Source organism: Protopterus annectens, chromosome 2.part0, assembly GCF_019279795.1.
Source record: "Protopterus annectens isolate FY-2018-M chromosome 2.part0, PAN1.0, whole genome shotgun sequence".
NCBI lineage: Eukaryota > Metazoa > Chordata > Ceratodontiformes > Protopteridae > Protopterus > Protopterus annectens.
This window is the reverse complement of record NC_056728.1, coordinates 1,767,265,389-1,767,290,020: the sequence shown is the minus strand read 5'-3', so window position 1 is coordinate 1,767,290,020 and position 24,632 is coordinate 1,767,265,389. Positions and strand designations below refer to the sequence as shown.

Sequence of the window (24,632 nt, the reverse complement as noted above, 5' to 3'; positions counted from 1 at the left end):
TAAGGAGTGGCTCTAAGGGTTGGGTATGTCAACCTCGGGAGTGAAGCAGGACTGGTCGCACACCACTGCTGGACAAGACGATCCTCTTAGAGAAAACCTGGGGTAGCCAGACAGTTCCTGATATGGGGAAGCTGTAACTGTTTCCAAATGTAATGAATAGTACTGCAGCAGGCTTTAGGAAAAACACAGTGCAGTTGTGCTAACACTAAGCATAACAGTAAATGTTCAAGTATGGTCAGTGTTGCAGCACAAGCTGCCACTCCTTTTCTGTGCAGGACAAGCCCCTTCACAGGGGTGATTCTCATTCTTTTTTTTACATTACACTGTTGGCTCTATGGAATAACAGTGCACCCATTCAGTCAAAACTACAAGATGGATTCCACAGTCTAGGGACAAGACAGTATGTGGCACAGTGTGTTATTGGAGTTCATTTAATTGTCCTCCCCTTTGGTATATTAGTACTGCTTGTGATGCTGCCTTAATGCTGTGATTCAGTTAGGGACACTCCACTAAGGCATCACCAACATCTCCTCAAGTTACAACCCATGGACGGCACAGTGGTGCAGTGGTAGTGTTGTCGCCTCACAGCAAGAGGTTCTCTGGTTCGATTCTCGGCTGGGATTCCTTCTGTGTGAAGTCTGCATGTCCTCCCTGCGTTCGTGTGGGTTTCCTCTGGGTGCTTCGGTTTCCTCCCATGTTACAAAAACATGCATCTGGAGCGTTTTTCCCTGGGCCTCCACTGAAAATTGGCTTTGTTCCAAGTCGGACTTTCCCGGTTAACAAATGTTAAATAAAAAAAAAAAAAAGTTGGTGAAACGACTGACTGAGCCTTCTACTCTGAGATTTTTTTAAGTGTAATTTTTATACTTGTCCTCTGCACCCTTTACACTCAACTAGACCTGTATATATTTACTAACTGCGCAGTAACATAGGAAAAGGAAACCATTGCAGCCACACCTGTAGAAACTGCACTGGCAAGTGAGTGCTTGTGTACAACAGTAATGTGGAGTTCACCTTTAGGAAGTTGAACTCAAGCAGATGAAACTGCATTGACTTTATACTCTGAAATGTGTAGGAAAGTCTTTAGTACATTTGTGGGTAAGATACTTAATAACATATCTTCAGGGAGTAGTAACTGCAACAGTAAAGCTTCCCTCTTCCAAAGGGGTCAATTTGTAGTTCTTTACAACTACTTTGTTTTGTTTCAGTCAGTATTCCTTACATAGGTTTATATTATAGCATATTCAAAAAAACGACCAGCAGACTGTGGCAGCAACTGTAATGTATTTAATATTATAAACACATAACTATATTAACAAGAATAAGCTAAACAGACCGGTTTTGGCTAGTATCCTACATAGCCTTCATCAGTGTAATAATATACAATCAGCTCATCCTTAAAATACACTCAGTGTGACCAATTAGAGATGTTCATTTAATCCAGGTGCAAATAGTCCTCCTAATTTAATTATCCATTTCTTCTCTTTTGTATTTAATAATTCATGCCAGCCTGATTTATTGGATTTAGTGCCTAGGATCCGATCAATTATAATAAAATAAAATGATGCATTTACATGTTTGTACAATGCATTAGTATTTCTTTGGTGTTTAATGTCACTGTAATGGTCTGATATCCTGTATTTTACTGGTCTTGAAGTCTGACCTATATAGAAGGCAGAACATTTACAGACTGCAAGGTATATAACCCAGTCTGAATTACATTTAGCAAAAAAGGGGATGTCATATGCTTGACTTGTATTCTTACTACTGAAACTTTGTTTTCAGTATTCTGGGACAATATGTACAGTGACCACAGGGAAAGCAGCCTGTTGCAATGTGTCCCTCAAGTGTACTTTGTAAACTTTCTTTTAGCTTATAGGGCCCATGCTTATAGTGGTTAAAATGAGACGCTAAATGTTTTCCTTTTCTAAAGGAAAATTGGCATCTATTCCCTATTATTCCACCAATAGAATATTTTCAATTACGCTGCACACTGTCCATTAGTGCCCCAGTATTCTTACCGAAGGTCGTAACACACATAAAGGTACTTTCTTGTGTATCTGCCTGACTATTATATTGTAGGAGATTACCTCTGTCAATATTGTCTACCTTATTCTTAGCTTGTAGAATATAACCTGCTTTGTACCCCCTTTCTTTAAATCTGATAGTCCGGTCATCCCTGAAATGCTTGTATGTTCATAGGTTCATAGTTTAGTACTAAGCTAATGTCCCTTACGAGCCATTTTAAGCCTAGCCAATTATCCCTTGTGAGACTCAAACCCTGCACCTTGGGTTTGTAAGGCAAACACCGTAGCCATTAAGCCACCCTCCCAACCCATATGTGTGTCATTCTCCGAGCATATACATTTGATCCTCATATATTGTAATTTAGGAATATTTTTAAAAATATGTGGGGGATGATAGCTGGTGGCATGGAGAAGGGAATTATATTCAGGGAATTTACAGTACACTTCTGTAATCAAAGTGTTATCAGGAGCTTTGATAACCATAACATCCAAAAAAGTAATCAGTTCTTTATCCTGGTTTACTGTAAACTCAATCCCCCATTTGTTTTCATTCAAATAACCAACAAATTCTTTAAGATGCTCCTCACCCGATCTCCATACCATCCAGCAATCATCCAAATATCTTTTCCAGATGTCTATTTCATCTATGTACAGGTTATGGCAGCTATCATATATGATTTGCTCCTCTACATACGCCATAAATAGATCAGCATATATAGGAGCAAATGATGCCCCCCATTGCTGTACCTTGAATCTGTAGATAGCATTTATCCTGATCGACATTTTTGGTGAGTACATGCTCGGTGAGACAAAGGAGAAGAGTATTGAAGCCCAATTGGTATAACTCTCACCTATGTAACCAATATTCTAATGTTTGTGTACTAGCCCAGTGTGGAATGTTGGTATATAGGGCTTTAACATCTAAGGTACAGAGTAACCTACCTGCCTCCAATTGCATTTCAGAGATGACCTGAAGAAATTCCGTAGTATCCTGTAGACGGGCCCTAACCCATTTAAGCAGAGGTTTTAGATATCTCGTAAGATATTGAGACAATGGTTCCGTAAGGGAGCCCTTTCCGGATACTATAGGTCTTCCAGGAGGGTTAACAAAGATTTTTATGAATTTTCGGTAAGAAATATATATACTGGCTATTGGGATCAGAAACCATCAGATGTTTTCTGGTAGTATCAGTAATAATACCCTCTTCCACTGCTAGGGATACAAAATCATCAATCTGCTTCTTGAAATGTATAGTGGGATTATATGTGAGATGTACATAATATCTCCTATCCGCAAGTTGTTTATTGGCTTCCTGGTCATATTGTATACAGTCTTGCAATACCACTGCCCCTCCTTTATCAGCCCTTAAAATGACTATTAGGCTCCAAGATTAATACTTAAGAAAACTTAAATTTTTGGTACAGACACCTCAGGGGAAGATTCTTCCTCTGGTTTTGAGATAGATACACCAGTATCCACAGGATCACCAGCACAGAAGAGAAGAAATTCCAGTATCTCTTTAGAATTAAACCAAAAGGGGGGGCAGAAAACACAGGAAATGTAGACAATATAGAGGGATTGCTTCGAATATATGTACAGAAACAGTAAATGAGAATGTGTTGAATATATCATCTTACTCCCCCCCCCCCCCTCCTCCTTGGAGGAGGATATTCTTAATAAAGGATTGTCATTCATACCTGGCTCTTTTGTGTCTGAGGAAAGTTTTGCAAAAGATGTGACCGGTTTTTGTAGAAATCTTAACTTGAAATTATTTTTTCAGGATAAAGAATCTACGGATAAAAATGAAGACTTTAGATATCACAAATCTACCTTTACTCCCCCCCCCCCCCCCCAATGAATCAGAGTACTGCTATTCCAAAATTCCATCCTCAGAGATTTGCATTTTAGTTCTAGGGAAATTCAGGTTAGGGCTAGTAATGTATCTAAGGGTAAGATGACTACTATTTCTAGATTAGCCAGTAACCATGAAATAGTCATTTTAAGGGCTGATAAAGGAGAGGGCAGTGGGGGTGCAAGACTGGATACAATAGGACCAGGATGCCAATAAACTACTCGCGGATAGGAGATATGTACATCTCACACAAAATCCCACTAGATGTTTCAAGAAGCAGATTGATGATTTTTTTATCCATAGCAGTGGAAGAGGGTATTACTGATACTACTAGAAAACATCTGATGATTTCTGATCCCAATAACCAGTATATATATTTCCTACCAAAAATGCATAAAAATCTTTGTAACCCTCCAGGAAGACCTGTAACATCCGGAAAAGGCTCCATTACAGAACCATTGTCTCAATATCTTACAAGATATCTAAAACCTCTGCTTAAATGGGTTAGGGCCCATCTAAAGGATACTACGGAATTTCTTCAGGTCATCTCTGAAATGCAATTGGAGGCAGGTTGGTTACTCTGTACCTTAGATGTTAAAGCCCTATATACCAACATTCCACACTGGGCTAGTACAGAAACATTAGAATATTGGTTACATAGGTGAGAGTTATACCAACTGGGCTTCAATACTACTCTTCTTTGTCTCACCGAGCATGTACTCACCAAAAATGTAGTTTTCTATCAGGATAAATGCTATCTACAGATTCAAGGTACAGCAATGGGGGGGGCATCATTTGCTCCCATATATGCTGATCTATTTATGGCGTATATAGAGGAGCAAATCATATAGGATAGCTCCCATAATCTGTATATTGATGAAATAGACATCTGGAAAAGATATTTGGATGATTGCTGGATGGTATGGAGATCGGATGAGGGACATCTTAAACAATTTGTTTGTTATTTGAATGAAAACAAATGGATTGAGTTTACGGTAAACCAGGATAAAGAACGGATTACTTTTTTGGATGTTATGGTTATCAAAGCTCCTGATAACACTTTGATTACAGAAGTTTACCGTAAATTCCCTGAATATAATTCCCTTATCCATGCCATCAGCTATCATCTCCCACATTTTTGTTAAAATATTCCTAAATCACAATATATGAGGATCAAACATATATGCTCGGAGAATGACACATTTAAGCATTTCAGGGATGACCTATCAGATTTAAAGAAAGGGGTTACAAAGCCGGTTATATTCTACAAACTAAGAATAAGGTAGATAATATTGAGAGAGGTAATCTCCTACAATATAAAAGTCAGGCAGATATACAAGAAAGTACCTTTAGGTGTGTTACGACCTTCGGTAGGAGTACTGGGGTACTAATGGACAGTGTGCAGCATAATTGGAATATTCTGTTGGCGGACAGTAAACTTCCTGGAATAATAGGGAATAGATGCCAATTTTCCTTTAGAAAAGGAAAAAAAATATAATCTCATTTTAACCACTATAAGCATGGGCCCTATAAGCTAAAATAAAGTTTAGAATGTACACTTGAGGGACAGATTGCAGCAGGCTGCTTTCCCTGTCGTCACTGTACATATTGTCCCAGAATATTGAAAACAAAAAGTTTCAGTAGTAAGAATACAAGTCCAGTATATGATATCCCCTTTTTTGCTAATTGTAATTCAGGCTGGGTTGTATACCTTGCAGTCTGTAAATGTTCTGCCTTCTATATAGGTCAGACTTCAAGACCAGTAAAATACAGGATATCAGAACGTTACAGTGACTTTAAACACCAAAGAAATACTAATGCATTGTATAAACATACTGTTGTCACATAGAAATGCATCATTTTATTTTATTATAATTGATCGGATCCTAGGCACTAAATCCAATAAATCAGGCTGGCATGAATTATTAAATACAAAAGAGAAGAAATGGATAATTAAATTAGGAGGACTATTTGCACCTGGGTTAAATGAACATCTCTAATTGGTCACACTGAGTGTATTTAAAGGATGAGCTGATTGTATATTATTACACTGATGAAGGCTATGTAGGATACTAGCCGAAACTGGTCTGTTTAGCTTATTTTTAATATAGTTCTTATATGTAGGTGTTTATAATATTAAATACATTATAGTTGCTGCCACAGTCTGCTGGTCAGTTTTTTGAATTTGCCTTTGGAATTTTGTGACTTTGCAGAGGAGCATTGGGACTGGACTTATAGCATGCCACAATTACAGTTTCCCTATGAAACTTCCTGCTCTCAAAGAAGTGAAGAAACTGCTTAATGCGGCCAAATGTCTGCCTCACACACCACCACCACCTGTGGTTCCATGAAATGCAGGGACAAGAGCAGCACGTGCATACGGGTCTATATTACCTTGTCGAAAGGCGTTTTCATGGAATGCATTTTCATCGACACATAAACAGCGAAGTCCCAAAACTCTGAATGACCACTTCAGCGAATTTTTTTCCCAGGGAAAAAACACTTGGCCATCATTGGGAATTTGCAGTTTTCTCCAGTGTAGTACGATCTTGGAGTTGAAATATTTAGTTGGGGGGTATTGAGGGCACAGCCCCCTAGTTTGTAGGATCTGAGAGTTTGGTGTTTGGTCAGCCAAGCGATTTTTTTCCCCTGGGAAAAAATTCTCTGAAATAGCCGTTTGGACTTTTGGGACTTCGCTGTTTGTGTGTCAGTGAAAACATCTTTTGATCAGGTAATATAGACCAGTGCATATAGAATAGGGAGTCTTAAGCTGCTGCATGAAAACTTGACTTGGGTTGAAGACAAGTGAGTAGAATAAAATCCTAGTGTTAAGATTTTCTGCTGTGGTTACCACTCTTCAATGCTACTAGGGTAATCGCAACTGAACTTTTAACATTGCTAGATAAAACAGCTACATTCTTACTGTAACAGTTAATAAAGCAAACCCTTCTTGATGGATCAGAAGCATCTTCTCTTCATTTTCCTATGGTTGAATTGGTTTTCTGCCAAGTTGCTGTTGATATTCCCTATAAGGCCTGCTAAGTGTTATGTTCTTACATCTTTTGTTTAATAGTGTAGTATCAAATATGTATGGTTATGTTTTGATGTGCAGGAGAGCATTCATTGGAGGAAAGGGGGGTGAACTCTGGGATGTGGGGCACACACTCTTACTTAGATGTTATATTATGCCACAGAGTACATGGCCAGACATCACTATATATGAGATTTTGTTGGAAAAAATACCACATAACTTTGGAGTGATGGTTCTCTTACAGATCAGCTGAGGAAATAAGAACATTAATTGTTTGCATTGAGTATACACAAAGTGCACTCTGAATTTTTTTTAATTCTTATCTGTGTCACTGGAGTAGATTTTTTTTTATTTGGACTGATACTGCCATGTTTCCTGCTTTGTTCTTTTTACATGTGTGCATGTGTAGATTGCTACTGATCTGGGAAGTCTAGAAGCTTCTGTATGGGTGTGCAGTGAACCACCAAATCTCATGTTCCTTACTTCACAGTACAGCGTCAGTTCTGTTGTCATACATTAATTAAAATAAAACATCTGGTACAAATTATAAAGTGTGTAAATGGTATAAATGTGATTCAGCTGCAGTCTGTAGGTGTGGAGAAAAATTTACAGATATGCATGTCTCACTAAATTTCATTTTTTAAACTGCATGCACATGTATTATTGATTTTAAGGATCACTGCTGCATTGTAGTAGTTTTGGGCATCCCCATTGTGAAACTGGTCCTCCTCCCCATTTCTGAGGATATCAAAGTTAACAGTCAATAGAAAACAGAGAGAGCAGCCTGTGCTGCCTTTTTTTGTTTTTTAAACTACTAGAAGAAATTGGTTGTCTACCAGTTCCTTACAGGCAAACTACTAAATTATAGCAGTAAACACTCAGCTTTGAAAAACTTTTTTTCTGTTCTGGTCACTGTTTTAAGGTCTGTGATCATTAGCTGTTTGCAGATTGTGATCATTTTGGTGAAATTTGGAAGGCTAATGTGCTCAGAAAAAGTTCACTAGTTAGCATATCCCCCCCTCCCCAACTATCAACAAGGAGCAGGTCCTGGTGGCACTCACCAAGGCCAAAAACACTGCTTCAGTGGACCATGACAGTATCTCTGGTTGCCTCCTAAAAAGCCTAAAACATGACCTAGCAGGACCAATACAGCCTCAAAACAGGTTACATGCCAGATGAATGGAGGGTCGCAGTGGTCATCACTGTTCATATCAACTGACCCTGGGAACTACAGACCCATCAGTTTGACAAGTCTAATATGAAAAGCCATGGAATGAATTATCATAGAAATGAGCAAGGACATTGGCAACCGACGACACTGGACCCATTCTAATTTGGCTTTAAGGGAAGGTCTTGTATACCGAACCTAGTAGACTTCTTGGAGAAGGTAATCAAGGCTGTGGATGAGGGGAAAACTCTACAGACTGCCTACCTTGACCTGATTAAATCATTCTATACAATGTCTCTCTCTGCTATTATTGACAAACTCTCAGAATTGGGCATAAATTCCTACATGACTCTCTGGATACTCACAGGATCCAAGACGTCAGAATAAGTGGGACCAGCTCTACCAGGAGACCAGTTACCAGCAGAGTTCCCCAGGGTTCCATTTTGGGCTTACTCCTGTTTGGCATCTACTTCTTATAAGTCAACACTAATGGCAAAGGCCTCTGGCTCAGCAAGTTCTCAGATGACTTTAAATTGGGAGCTATCACAATCCTGCAAGAGGGTCTAACACAAATGACTGATGCCAAAGCCATAGATCCGTGCAAAGAAATGCAATGTATTGCCCTTTGGGAAATTGTCCATCCAAGCTAATTACTCCATCAATAAAACACCCTTAAGAGTTGACCTAGTAGTAAGGGTTCTGGGAACATATGTAGACAGTAATCTGGCCTTCGACCAACATGTAGCCAAGATAGTAATAAAATCACTTATGTTTCCCAACTCCTAAACAAAGGTGTGGCATCTAGGTCCAAGGAAGTTAAAGTACCACTGTACTCAGCTCTTATCAAACCCATCATCGAATACAATCCTTCACCCACAAGCACCAATGTCTACATCTTGGAGGTCTTCCACAGCCAGAATTGTCTTTGACTTGCAAGTACTTTGGCAAAAACAAAAGTCTTATTGCCACTTCTTTCCCAGGGGACCCTTCCCTTTAGATGCCAAGTCACCAGTCAGGAAAAAGAGAGATGATCTCGCCTGAGAAGACTTCCAGGTTGAAGGTCAACAAGTAAGGGTCTGATGTATTGATTTATTCCAGTCTTGGTCATAACATGGATGAAGTGGATGTGCTGTTTACCTGCTTCCCTCTGTAAGATGTCAGTTTTGAGGAACCCAGAAATTAGTGAGGGTTCATTTTAAGTGGGATACTAAAGAACTCTTACAGATGCATGAAATGTGCTTGGAGCTCCAAGGCATGAAAGATTTCAGGTTGGCAGGTGTCCTACCTGTCATCAAAGCATTTGAGGATGCATTCAGAAATGCTTCTCTTGATTCAGATTTCCAGCTTCCAGCCTCTAAAAAGCTTTATAAGGATTCCGGAGTCCAGGAAAAGTTCAGATATCTTAAAAAGAATCTAGTGGCACACCTTGCTTTTGTATCTGTTGATGCTGCAAAAGAGTACAAATTTTCTCTGGGCTTAAACACTTCTTCAGTTGGCAAGGAGTGTAGGGTGATGTGACATTTTGAAGTAAATATATATACTTCCTTCACACTATGCATTTAAAATGACATATACTGCAGTACCAAGCAGATATCCTTGGACTTGTAGAGGAGACATGAAGGCTGGTTTATTTATTGAGCCACTTAGATGGTACAGGCTGTCAGAATCAGCTATTAAAGTGTGCAGGTATATCAAATGTTTATGTATTATTGTTAATGCCTGCACCAGATGGGGAGGGGAAGCAGCCACAGTTATTTATGTGCACATTCTTGGCTTAGAACTGCCTAAACTTAAGGATTTTGAAGAGCAGTTTTTAATTGCATCTTTAGATAAGAAATTACTGTTTGGTCACCCTTCTCAGGAAATATTCACGAGACTGGTGGAGAAAGGAAAGACCAGTCAGTTAATTTCTTATTTTATCCTTTCATTTTTAAATAAAGTAGAAACTCCCCTACTACACAGTGGACAGTTTGTAGACAACAGTCAAGTAGCAGTTTAAGCAAAAGAGGCCATTTGAAACAGAAATAATGGAGGCTGAGGGTAGGCAGTAAGGCAGGGGAAAAAGAATGGTTTATCTTTCCAAGTAGGAATGACCCTCACAATAGTGACTACACCATCCTTCTCCACTTTCCCCATCCCTTGCATCTCCTTCGATGGAGACGGGGGTTCTCTGCTGAGAACATTCTTGTTTGGCATCTACTTTTCTGAAGTAAAAGACAATACCAAAGGGCTCTGGTAGACTTAAGTTTGCAGATGACTAAGCAAAGAGCAGTCATTGAATCCTCAAATTACTTTGCCATCCTGCAGGAAGGTTTGTTTCAAATAAGTGATGTCAAAATCGTGGTCTGAAACTAAATGCCAAAAAACACATTATTGTATCCTTTGGGAAGTCATCTACCTCTCGGAACTGCCACATTGACAATACTCCTGTAAGAGTTGACCTAGTTGTTTGAGATTTGGGAACTTGTGTGAACAGTGACCTAACTTTTGACCAGCAAGTGTGTATTGTAAGAAAGTCTTTCTGTATCATACAGCTTATAAACAATGGTATTGTGCCTAGATCTAGGGATGTCATTGTCCGCCTTTACTCAGCTCTCATTAGGCCAGTCATTGAATAAAATGCTCCCTTTTACATGTATGTGTCCAAGTGCATGCAACAATTGGAATCCCCACGGAGGTATCATGCTAAAGGGATACAAGGCCTAAACAACATGGCCTACATGGACCGACTCAAAGCCCTATCACTGTACTCTGTGTCCTATAGACTGTTAAGAGAAGAGGTGACCTTTGTCTGGCATACAATATATCTTCCGACCCATTACTGATGGATTTACTGCAAATCAACAAGTTAAATAGCATAAGAAATACTTGGTCTAGGGATCTATACTGCTTCTGCAACATCAACCGAATGGTTTAGAGGGACAGGTACATTTCACAGAGGACACTGCTGCTTTGGAACAAACTCCCCATTCACATAAAACAAAGTTCACCCCTGTCCATTTTCAGGCCCAATTTAGATCTATGGATCAGAAACAAAAAATTTACCCCAGGACTGCCCCCTGTACTACTAATGGACAGAGGCAGATCCTAATTGCTTTATTCCATTGAGTCCCTTCAAATTATCAATTGTATGATCCCATCTATTCTTATTAGGGGCAATTAATTACCGACTATAGAGTGGGTAAGGCCAATCTATAACCAAATGTTATGGGTTATTTCGAGCACAAAAAAGGAAAGAGCAACTAGTCTAGTACTTGCTTATGAGCCTGTGAACTGGAAACAGCCTAACCATGGATCTGTTTATAAAAGAGGTACCTGCATCCGATTGTATAAAACATCTCAAAGCTCTCTTATTCTTATGGGAATGTCATTACTGCCTCCACACCAGTTGTTTTTAATACTATTATGCAGCAAAATGCTGGGTGCTGGAGCCATAGAAAGTGTCCAGTTTAGCAGAATAGCTCAGTGCTTTTCTTGATGCATAAAAAAATTTGGCATTGGAGTTCTGTTTCAGACCTTTTCAAGTTAAACAAATCCATGAGACTGAAAAAAATCAGGAGTTTAACCTTGTAAGCCCACCTATCATTGTTAATGCAGGATGCTTGAATTCTTAACATGGATATGAAAGATGTCAACCTCCTTGTCTGTGTTCAGTAGAGGCGGTTCATCAGGTTTATAACAGGGACAGAGAGCACTGTCATTTTTCTTTGCACTCCCAGTATATTTAAAAATGTTTAGCTCCTCTATTTGCCTACTTCAAGATGAGACAAATCTACTTTTACCTGTACATTGACTGCTTTCTACAAGTTCTGTCCTGGTAGGAGCTTCATGGCTGGCTTAACTATATCATCTAGTATCTGATAAATCTGTGAATTCCCCTAAACATTTAGAATTGTAGCTTAATGTTAAACAGCTTCTACCAAAACCTTCTTTGGGATTCTTTCTGAAACCATGTCATGCCTTCAAAAAGAGAACATCCTGCTTCTACCTTACATCAACCAGATAGCACAGGGAAAACACTATGCTGACAAGCCTCACATTGAAAGCTCTGGATTTACATGTTTGCTTCCATCCTTATTTTACCCTCTAGCCATTGTACACATATGAACACATTAGTACCCCAAAAACCTATGGGACTAGTACCACAACTTTTTGGAGAAAACCTTGCCACTTATTCCCACAATTCAGAGTTCAGACAGGGTAGGTATAGGCCAATTCAAAAAGAAAGACCAGTACTGAATGTGGTTAAAATTACTCAATTTTATTCAAACATAAATCACTGAAAGGGTAGGGTTGAAATCCTCTAACCCCACAAAAAACCAACCAGACAGATTTTGGCTGAAATAGCCTTCCTCAGTGTCAAACAGAACATGATCACATCCACATAATTTATACAGATTTTTTAATTAAACACAGTTGGTTATTGGTTAATTATAAATGATCATTTAATCCAGGCTGAAAGAGCCCACTTAATTTAATAATCCACTTCTTCTCTTTAGAGTTCAAAATTGTATGCCACCCAGATTTATTAGTCTTGTCACCAAATATTTTATCAATGACAGTAAATCTGTAGGAAGCATTAACATGTTTAAGTGTGTTTGTATAGTGCATTTGATTCTCTGTGGTTTCTAATATCACTCAAGTGTTCACTGATCTGTAAACTTAGGGGTCTAGATGTCTGGCCAATGTAAAAGGCAGAACATGTACATGTTACCAAATAGATTACCCAGTCAGGCCCACAATTGGCCAGGAATTTAGTATCATAAACCAACGCAGTATTTCTACTGCTGAACTGTTTTGTTTTATTCACGCTTTTGCAATGTGTGCAGTGCCCACAAGGTACACAACCACATAGCACCTCCCTTGTAATGGTGCGTTGCTGTTGTGTCGTGGAAGCCCCCTAATGCTTCCTATTTTAGTCATTACAAGCTTCGTGTCCTCCCTCTCCAGAACGAAAAAAGACATCTATTGCCCAAAGTATCAGATAGTCTATGATCCGATAGCAATATGTTTCAATGCATGTTAATGATATCCATAAATGCCCCAGTGCTACGTCCATATGTTGTAACTAACCTAGGATCCAGTGTCTTGTCAGATGGTTATTCCTTGTATGTCAACAAATCCTTCCTATCCTGGCTAGATGCTCATTTGCTGGTAGTAATAATATTGCCATATTTATAACCCCGATTTTTAAATCTTTGTACCAGATCATTCTCGGCTGGAGTGTGGGGAGTGCCTTCTGTGTGGTGTCTGCATGTCCTCCCCACGATTGGGTGGGCATTAGAAAGACATGCATAAATGGGCGTGCCTTCGTTGAAGGTTGAACGTTGAGCTGGCACCTTGGCGTTCGTGAAAATCTACTGCCAATCATTAGCGGACAGGAGTTCCGCTGTGGCGACCCTTAACCGGGAAAAGCCGAAAGACAAACGACAACAACCAGATCACTCCTATATTGTTCATATTTCCCCATATTTGAACAAACACATTTAATCCGAAGGAACTGTGATTTTGGGATGTTTCTGATTATATGCTGCGGGTGAAAGCTAGACCCATGGAGTAATGCATTGTATTGTGTTTTTTCTGAAAAATTTCAATCTCTAAGGTATTTCCCACATTCCTTATGATAAGGACGTCCAGAAACGTAATCTGGTCTGTACGGTAATGGACAGTGAATTGGATTCCCGACTTGTTCCCATTTAAATATTCTACAAATTCATGAAGGTATACTATCTGCTCTCCAAACCAACCGTCGTCCAGATAGTTTCTCCAGATATCAATTTCCTCCAAATACAAATTATGCCCAGGGTCATAAATGAGTTGATCCTCCACATAGGCCATAAATAAATCCGCATAAATGGGGGCAAAAGATGCACCCATTGCTGTACCCTTTATTTGCCAATAGCACTGATCCTGAAAGTAGAAAACATTTTTAGTTAAAACATGCTCCGCTAAACACACCAAAAATTTATTGAATCCAGGCTGATATAGTTCACTTTTTTCTAACCAATATTGTAGTGTACAAAGGCCAGCCCAATGTGGAATGTTGGTATAAAGAGCAGTAACATAAAGTGTACAAAGGAGCCAGCCAGGTTCTAATTGCATATTGGAAATAATACGCAAAAACTGTGCGGTATCCTGTATGCGTGCTCTAATAAATTTCAGTAATGGTTGCAAGTATTTGGTTAGGAACTGTGAGAGTGGTTTGGTAAGAGACCCTCTGCCTCATACAATGGATCTCCCTAGTGGGTTATGTAAATCCTTGTGTATCTTGGGCAGAAGATATAGATACTGGGATTTGGGAACCTGTACCGTTAGATGGTATAAATCGGAATCTGTAATAATACCCTCCTCCCTGGCTTGCTTTAAGAAATTATCTATTTCTGCCTTGAGCCTGAAGGTTGCATCTAAGGGCATGACCATATAGTACCAGCCATCCCTAAGTTGCTTTTGGGCTTCATCATAATACATCCCCAGTCCATAACCACCACAGCTCCTCCCTTATCAGCAGGTAAAATTACTAAGGTCTTGCTCTTTTGTAATTTATAAACCACCTGTGATTCGATCTTTGAGAGATTATGATGTGATGTACGATGTTCATGAGCATGAAAATGTAAATCTTTGATAACACTGGACTGGAAAGAAGCCACCTGCTGTTGCATAGCTGGAATAAAGGTGTATTTGTGAAATTTAAAGGAATTTAGTGTTAAGACCAGCAGTTTCATCATCAAAAAGCAATCTCCAATTAAGTAGACGACAGAATGATGCCACATCTTGCACCAAGGAATCTTCTGATACAAAAAAAAAGTACAAAACTTAAACCTTTAAGTACTTGTAATCCCACATCAGAGAGGGCTGTAGAAGAAATGTTCAAAGCATTACAAGTATCTTTTATTTTTGTACCATAATCTTGAGAAGACTCTCAAGATCCCTTGCTTCCCCCTATGTTCCCCTGTGTGTCCGGGCCCTAAAGGGGCATCCAGATTTTGTCTCTCTGGGGTAGGTGATTCCAAAGTATGGTTGCTGTCCACATCCATGGCCGAGGACGAGTCCTCACCAGATGTGCTGCTATTCACCCCTCTAGATTTCTTTAGGATTGATTTAGGTCTCTTTCTTTTCTGATTGTGAGGTCTAGCCTCTGACTGACCAAATTTGACTTGTTTGTATGAACCAAAGGGTTTTCTCCTATCATAATCCCCTCATATCCCGGTTAAATTTTTGTATTTTTTTTCTCCTTTAATTGTTTCTCCAAATTAAGTAGTTCTGTGGTAAGTTGACTCAGGCATATTGGATAACGAGATAAATCCTCAAAACTTTTGGTTTCCTGACATATCAAACCTACTTCTGTAATACATTAATCAACTGTACATTCATAAAAGGCTGTTAAAGCCTCAACGAAGCCCATTGATGGACCTGGGTCCATTCTGCAGCCAGATTATCATCAGTATTATTCACTAGGGGTTGTATTCTAACCCACAAACCCCCTAGGGGTAATCCTGGTAAGCTTTGAAAAGTGCCACACATTAGTGCCTAATGTTTCCATGCACTTGGTGAGCTTCTGAAAGGCCTGATTACAGCGATTCACTGGGTCATTAGTATTTAAATCCATATTCGAATTGTCCATGGACCCTAATCCAGATACAAGTAAGTCATCCTTGTCCGATGACAGACCGTTCAAGATCGAAACCAGATCCATAATAATCCTAAATCAGCTTGATATGTAAAAAAATATGCCTCAAAAATATTAATACCTCTGTGTATTGAAAAAAACGTATCCTGATACTTCACTCCGCTTATCAAATATAAATATCCAACATGCGAATCCCAATAACACAAGTACAGAACTCACCACAATGAGGGATACTTATCTAGATTCAAAACCTTTGAAACCTGAAGAAAGGACAGATAATTCTGACCCAACAATATACTGTTCAGTTACAAAACACAAACTACTGTTGAATTGTCAAAAGTACAACAAATACGTCTGCAAGCTGTATTATTCCTTCTGTAGATAGGAGGAACAATAATAGCCCCTGCAATTTTGGCACAAGAGAGATGTAAATATTTAGAAACAAAGCAGTGCTACGTTCCCCTATATCATAATTCACAGAACTTTCATATTTTGATTTAAACCATACAATTAGGCAGAAAGGGAACAGTAACAGCCCCTGCAATGATTATAACAGTATAGAAATAAGCAATTCAAAAAAACGCAGTGTTGTGTTCACCTTATATAAATCAACATGGGAGCTATAATAACCATTGTGCATAACAAAAATTATTTTACAATAGGTTGAAAAATATATAGAATCAGTCGTAATATCTATCCGCACAATGTTACAATCCCTTTTTCGTACGCCCCCAAACTGTACCAGGCTTAAAGAATCAAAATCCCCTCACTAATAGTATTAGTGACAAATAATCATACGAGCACAATAACAGCCATTGTGCATGTTCGTTCATACTAAATATGGACGTAACACATGGGCATTTATGCATATCATTAACAGGTATTGGAACGTACTGCTATTGGATCATAGACTATCTGATGTTTTGCACAATAGATGCCCTTTTTTTTTTGTTCCGGAGAGGGAGGACAGTTGGTTCCTCATCATCAGGGGGCGTCCATGACACAACAGCAAAACACCATTACAGGGGAGGTGCTATGTAGTTGTGTACCTTGCGGGCACTGCACACATTGCAATAGAGTGAATAAAACTAAACAGTTCAGCAGCAGAAATACTGCGTTTATTTATGATATTAAATTCCTGGCGGATTGTGGGTCTGACTGGGTAATATATTTGGTAACATGTACATGTGTTCTGCCTTTTACATTGGCCAAACATCTAAACCCCTATGTTTACGGATCAGTGAACACTTGAGCGATGATAGAAACCAAAGACAGTCAAATGCACTATACAAACACACACGTAAACAAGTCAATGCTTCCTACAGATTTACAGTCTTTGATAAAATATCTGGTGACAAGATTAATAAATCTGGGTGGCATACAATTTTGAACTCTAAAGAGAAGTGGATTATTAAATTAGGTGGGCTCTTTCAGCCTGGATTAAATGATCATTTATAATTAACCAATAACCAACTGTGTTTAAAGAATTTGTATAAATTATGTGGGTATGATCATGTTCTGTTTGACACTGAGGAAGGCTATTTCAGCCAAAACTGGTCTGGTTGGTTTTTCGTGAGGTTAGAGGGTTTCAACCCTACTCTTTTGGTGATTTATATTTGAATAAAATTGAGTAATTTTAACCACATTCAGTGATGGCCTTTCTTTTTGGATTTGCTTGAAGTTTTTTGGGCCTGTGCACTTGCTGTACTTGCGAGGGCAATTTTGGTTAAGTATAGGCCAACCCATGGATGCCATTGGTAAACACTCAGCGTCTCCAGACCTTGATCGCAGATGTCATATTTTACTTGGGGATTTCATACAAGTCTGCTAAAACCCCAGGGACAACAGAGTGTACAGTGCAGGAGACACTTCATTTGTAACTGATCAATGCCTTACAGATTTTGAAATCATCATGGAGGCCAAGTATCCTGGGCATGTTAACAGGCAGTCTTACTTCTCCATGGATCTTCAACAGGTTAGGAGGAAGTAGATTTTATCTGCTATGCAGACTGGCCGTGACGGATTGGAAACTGGCCTGTGAGCAGGCTGCATGTTTTCTGCATCCCTTTAAAACAAAAACAGGTTTGTTTCCAGTCTTTAATAGAAAACTGACCAGGCAATTGTTCCACAGACTGATCCAGAGGTTTAGACTCCCAAACTTGGACACTTTTTTACAGTTAGCTTAAGAAACTTTGATCCTGATACACCCCCCCCAAGAGAGCTTGGACAGTGAATGCATTTCAGTCCTGTGAAGCAATAGGCTATTTTATGCCTTTCATCCTCCTTTCAGGAGTACTGCTGAAGGCAAGAGAGGAAAGAGCAAGACTCATCACTATAGCCCCCATTCAGGCCGGTGCAGCATTGTTTTTTCCCAGCTGAGCAAGGAAGAGCTCACATAAAATTCCTGCTAATGTCCTGTATGTGGGATAAGTCTTGGGTCTGCTGTGTAGATGGGGGCATCTAAAGCTGTGGTAGTAAGCTGAAAGGTTGGGCTTGCACCTGTAGCAAATTCCCAAATACATTTAATTATACTGCAGCAGTGATCCTTAGATTTGAGCATCTGTTATGGTGAGTATGCTAACACATTAATACCCGTCTTGTACCATATTCAAATTACCATGGTCAAATATTTTGATATTGATGTAACTCACTTTATCTTTTCACAGACAAGAAAATTTTGCAACTGGACACTAATAATATTGATGAGATTGAGAAGATCACAGAATGAAGTACACCAAATAAAATAGTAAATATTTTACTGTTGATGGATCTCCCAGTTTGTTAAAACTGAATAGGATTCAAACCTGCTATATTCTGTCAGTCTCAAAATGGGCTATGGACCATAAAATTACCTCGTTTTAAAACATGCTGGTGGACTGTTGGAACTGAATTTTTAGATGAACCTTTAAAGAGGTGGCAGAGTTTACAAAATATTTTAATTGTCAGTTTCGCCTTAACTATTTTAAATTTATTAAAATGGCTCAGATTGCCAAATAGGATGTTAACTCTGAGCAGAAAATGGAGTTCTGCATCATTCATTGTTACTGTTTAGTATGGGATTATGTTCTTTAGGGAATACCAGTGTTTAACATGCACCCCAGTATCTTAAGATGTTAAGCCTGAAACCTGAAATCACTCGAGTCATAGATTTGTACTTTTTTCACCTAGGCCATTTTTGTGCTACCGTTGCAGTGGACATCCATTTTCTTTTTTCACTTGACTTTTTTTTTTTCTCCCTTTTCTTGCTGCAGCAATTTTCAGTAGCGTCTGATCTAGCTCTTTCATTCAAGTAGTCCTTCCAAAAGGCACTAAAGCATTTCTGCTTAAAGCTTCAAGCTTAGTTTTTTGGTTTTACTGGGTGGTAGCTGCTATTTTACTGCTCAACTAAATCACCTATATTTAATAAGAGTCTTGTTTTTGAGCATTTATGACTGTTTTAGTTAAACATTGGGTTACATATCAAGTATTTTTGTATACATTTTTCATTTTTTAATGCTTATGCTGTTTTTCAGTGAGCTATTAGTGATATCACAGTAATTTCTAGAGAAGCTAAAGTTTGAAGCATTTTTCTACAAGGTACAGAATGTATGGAGTTGTATGTATGGGCTGGTGTTAATGAAGGTGATATATCATAGTGTAATATTTATTATTATTCATTAAGAGATTCACAAGTCTTCACACGGACATTGCTTTTTACCATCTCCAAAGTACCTGATAGGCAGAGGCAATGAAAGCAGTATGGAGCGTTTCAGAAACCAGAATTAAACGGGTGTTAATCACCAGTGAAATTAAAAACAGAAAGCTGAAATGCTAGTCAGCTGTTGAAGGGACTGGTGATTTTAAGGGTGAAACAGGAATCAGTGTGAGTTGCTTCCTGTGAAGGCTTTAGCTGTTTGATCAAACTGAAGAAATGTCATCATTTTCAAAGAAGTGATGATATGCATAGGAATATATGCTTTTTTCAAGAGGATATTCTGTATTTCAGAAATAATTTAGGTTTGCTCACCATTAAGGATTATGTTAAATCTGTTGTACTTTGCTGGGTTACAGTATATTTTTGAATTGTTGAGTCTTAAAAAAATTCTGCATTGGCATTGACCAGCATTTTGATGTTTTGTCACTATGCAGCACAGTGTACTGTTAGCTGCACACATTGTATACACAAACTATTCTACCATTACCTGCCCAAGGTACTGCATTCACAGTGTTTTAACCCTGAAAGAACTGATGATGGGAATAAGCCATATATTGTGAGGTTTTCTAAGTATTGCCTCCAAAACATTTAGAGCTTAAACGCAATTTAGTTCTGTCCCAACTAAAATCTTCACAGTAACAAATTTGAGTAATGAACTGTTTGATAGAATGGAATTCCACATTCAAGAACATACATCTCATTTAATTTTTGAAGTAGAAGTCAGAGGGGGATTTCTTTTGATGGAAAAAGAGAAATTCAGAATTTGGAATGTGTGTAGCATTTGGTGTAGATGTACTTATGAAGTATAGTAATATAAGGTTTCCAGACTGTGCAAGTGAAAACACTTAAGCAGGCAAACTGCATTGCATAGGTTGTTGAAATGAATTATATTTATATGTAGTTAGCCTAGCTGAACAAAAATCTGCATATTGAGTTATATCCCAGTTAAGATATTTTGCAGCCTTTCAGGATGCAGTAACAGTAGACTACTGTTGCATATTTTCTTTCCCCAGTCATATACAACTTTATTCAACACAGAATTTAAACATTATGTATATAAACAATGTGCATACCTCATGCATGGTGCACTTATTATCCCAGTAGTAAGACTGATTTCTTTCAGATGTGTTAATTGAGAAGGGCTTAATTTACATTTGATCTGACTTAGAAACAAGGTTCACATCTGTCATCCAAACCTTTTAAATTATTTACAGACCACAATAACAACAGGAGCCCATATAAGTTGGAGAGAGAATTATTATTTCAGCTGTTCTTTGAGGACTGAATCTTTTAACTATTAAATGTTACTATTTCTCCTCCCGATCTCTTCACAGTGTAGAATCCCACCTGTTCTGCAGTTGCACATTTTCAAACTTTTCCTAGTGCTTCACTGTAATGCTGTACTGATGGAAGCTGAAGACTTCAGAGACACAGTGATGTTAACTAGTGATCAGTGCAGGTAATTCCTGTAGTAAACAGTAACGAAAATGGATAATTCTGTATTTAAGGTTACTGGAAGATGAAATATTGCTTTTCTAATTATTTAGGATGTTTCAGCACTCAAAGTACAATACTTTCTCAAAAGTTTTTAGACTTCTGATCTGTCTAGGTCTGGATAGTGAGTTGCATGGGCATGCATTTTCATTTTTTTTTCTTTTTAATGGTAACTTTGCTTTCAGAATAAATTTATATTTGCATCAGTCCCTTTTGGGTTTACTTATGCTTTGGTCATTGCAAGTTCTGCATTTTCTGAATGCTTTTTCAGCTTACATTGTTTCATATGCACGCATGACTTTTATGCTACTGACCTGAAGAAAAAAATGTAATGCTGAGGAAATTGCCTTTTACCAGTACATCCAAGGCCTGCTAGTGCTTATTTTTTATTTCATTTTGTTACTGCTCATTGAGAGAAGGTTATCTGTGATTGTAGCCCATCCCTCAGGCTGTCTTCCTGCCTGTAGAGGTGATAATTAGAAGAACATTTCTATCACCAGTACTCTAAGTATGTGTACTTCTCATTTGTGTATCCAATTTGGGAATCTATAAGTGCAACTCCATACTCTGTGGATGGCGAAAATGTAGTAGTTGCATTCTTCTTAGCTAAACATCTAAAAGTAAACACCTCCAGGATGTACTTAAATCTTCCCTACTGAGATGGGTTTTCAGTTTTGGTAGTTTCTCAGCATAACCTTCAGTGTTCTGACGTTGTGCCATATCTCTAACTAGCACCTTTGAAATTCATTATTTATATTAGGCCACTACATAGAGTTTTTAGTTGCTGTGTCACAAAGAAAACAGTTAACCATATGGTTTTGATTTTGTAAGCAATTATTAGTGGCTTTTTTTCTTGATCATAGTGTATGAAGCGACAGTTATGGTTCTTGCATTAAAACTACTTGAAGCACAGCACTTGGAGATCGTATGTGCTGAATGTTCAGTAATTAGTGTTAGAATATCTACATTAGTTGCTGACATAACTGACTGATTACATACTGGTGGTAGGCTTCAGTGTGTTATAACTGTTCATTTGGACAGAATTAGGTTTTTTTAGCTAATTTTTCATTTTGCTCAAAAAATGTTAGAAACATTCCCGAACTAGATTGTTCCAAACTGAGCGATTCTTAGTGATTTATTTCAAGCCAGTGTATGGAATTGGGAGGTCTGTTCAGTGCTGCTGGGCTATACCTATAAGGGTAGAAAGGGGTTATACCAGTGCAGGCATTTCTGGAGCCGAAATACCATAATTTATAGTGTGTGTATGTGTATATATATATATATATATATATATATATATATATATATATATATATATATGCTGTCTGAAACACCGCAACACTGTGTTTTGCTTATCATGAGAGTGAAAATAGAATGACTTGTTTTTAATAAATATTGTGTGTGTAGAGGGTAAACCGAATCCTAAAATTCTGAAAAGGTTTCACTAACAATGTTGTTCGGAGTCTGTCGTGCAAGAGGAAACTACCTTTTTACCAAGTAAAAAAAGGAAAAGTGAGGCCAAATTGAAGTATACCTTTTATTTTAACAATGTTGCACCTGTAACAGTCTGTTAAAAAGTGCTTTATCCAACCTGGGTTAGATAGCTGTATCGAGTGTTGTTTCTTTCACTGTAGAGTTACCTTCACTATTTGCAATACCATATAAAATGTATTGAGTTGAATGCAGTGCAATACATTGTTTAAGAATACCTATTTTTAATTAAAGCAGTTAATTTTGTAAGTGGTTGTCCAGTTCATGCATCTGAAATGGCCATCAGCACTGTTACTGGTTCTGTGTAATTATCTATAATGTACTTTCACAAAAAATAAAGAATAACACATACAGCTTGCTTTTGCTGCTTTATTTTGTCAGGTTTGAGCAGTACGACTGTGGTGTTTGTGTTAAACCTGTGATTTGCAAAGGAAAATCTGTTTACTTTTAACATTGAATTCCAAAGTGTTGTCATACTGGGTCATATCGCTCAGCCTTTTAACACACAAATTATGGACAAATCCAAAAATACTTGGGGGGGGGGGGTCAGATGCCCCAAATCTGTGACAAATTTTAAGTAGTGGTCTTGGGAAGTTATTAGAATAATGGGTTTTGCATAATCGTGCAGTTTTCTGAAGCGTATGAAGCGGTATTCAAATGTCTGCCATTATTTAATGACTTCTGTCTTCAACAGTTTGCTAGAAAACTACAAATTTTAAGAGGAACAGACCAAAAATTGAGACAAAAATCTTGGCATTCTATAAAATTGTGAACATTTGAGGGAGATGTGGTGAAGAATGACTGTACATGAATTGTATCCTACCACTGAAATAGCAAGGTTCATTGTTTATCAGTGCTTGCAGTTATGAAGTAGTTAACAATATTAGTGTTGACACCAACATTTTTAGTTTTTTGTTTTTTTTTTGAATGTGAGGAAAGGGGGCAGTAAGTTGTACGGCTAGTTATTATTATAAAAGTTTAAAAAAAAGAAAACTTCAGTCATGTCATCAGTCAGGTCACATCTGCAGTATACATACATTAAACTACTGCTGTCATCATCTCAGCTGCATGTTGCAAAGGAATGAAGCCATGGCTATGACTGAGATGACTAGAGACTGAGTGGGAGTGAGTGGCCAATGTTCCCTCACCCATCCTGTAAGGAGGGAAATGGTGCAGCCTGCTGCATTGGTGGCATGTACTGGAAAAAGATGCATGGCATGCAGCGAGTAGGCAGGTGGCATGTGCCTGGCTGTGCCAAGCGGCATTCACATTGTAGGCTTCATGAGGTTGTGCTGAAACATGCACACTTGCCGAGTAGGGCATAGCATGCCCTTGTTATATGCAAGTGTGCACATCCACCAAGGAAGGGGGTAGGGCCATACAAAAAAAAAAGCCCTGATGGCTGCTTGGATGATGGCCTCAGAGTCCCTCTCAACTCACCATGGATCAAATGGGCTGACTAATGGGCTAAGTAAATCACACTTGGCCTCAATGCCTGTTTAAATCTTCCTTGCCATTAATTGTTCATTGATATAGGCATTAGCATAAAATTGTCCTTGCATACAGTTTTTTTTTTTGCTTCATTAAAAGTGAAATATTTCCATTGTGGCTGTGGGTAGTTATATTTGTACTTGCATAAGCCTGGTTATGTTACCTAAACATTTTGGAAACGGGCATTTAAAAAAATATTAAATAGTCATTATTCCAGGGGTGAATAGCTGAGGAGCTCATCTCTTACACTCCCTGCCTGAGTTTGACTAGCAAGTGTGGCTTTAGACAGGTAGCTGGAAGAGAGAGGACTGAGAGCAAAAGCAGGCTGGCTGTACTGTTGTGGGGGCAGATGGTCTGTGTGTTGCAATGATTTGTCTTTTGGTGGAGACCATGAATTATTGCTTCATGGCCTTCTAGCACGAGTGACAGAGACTTTTCTCCACTCACATGCACAGGAAAGGGATGTGCTGCTAGGGCATTGTCATATGCTCACATAAAGGAAATGGTGTAAAGAACACTGTTTTCAATAATGTGGTGATTGATCTGGCTTTTCCTGCCCTTTGTCCAGGTGACTAAATCCCTAGGTAACCAGTACAACTTTTTTGAACAGAGAGGGGGAATGCACCCCTCCAGTACTTCATTTTGGGTGGTGGTTGGTGACACTGTGGTGGCAGATGAGTTAGAAACCAGGTGCACCAGAAATTAAGGAGGGATCATTAGTGTTTGTTGCATGATAATTAATTGATGCTCAGAATG

At 38.5% G+C, this 24,632-nt stretch overlaps 1 protein-coding gene across 1 annotated transcript in view; it reads left to right on the top strand.

The window, feature by feature from the left end:
• Positions 1-22,738, top strand: part of LOC122792887 (ATP-dependent RNA helicase DDX19A-like) — a 688,839-nt gene extending 666,101 nt beyond the window's left edge. Inside the window, exon 7 of the mRNA XM_044060445.1 lies at positions 18,373-22,738. Within this exon, the coding sequence (XP_043916380.1) occupies positions 18,373-18,434 (62 nt within the window). The 3' untranslated portion in view covers positions 18,435-22,738. The remainder of the gene's footprint in view (positions 1-18,372) is intronic.
• The last annotated feature ends 1,894 nt before the right edge of the window (positions 22,739-24,632 follow it).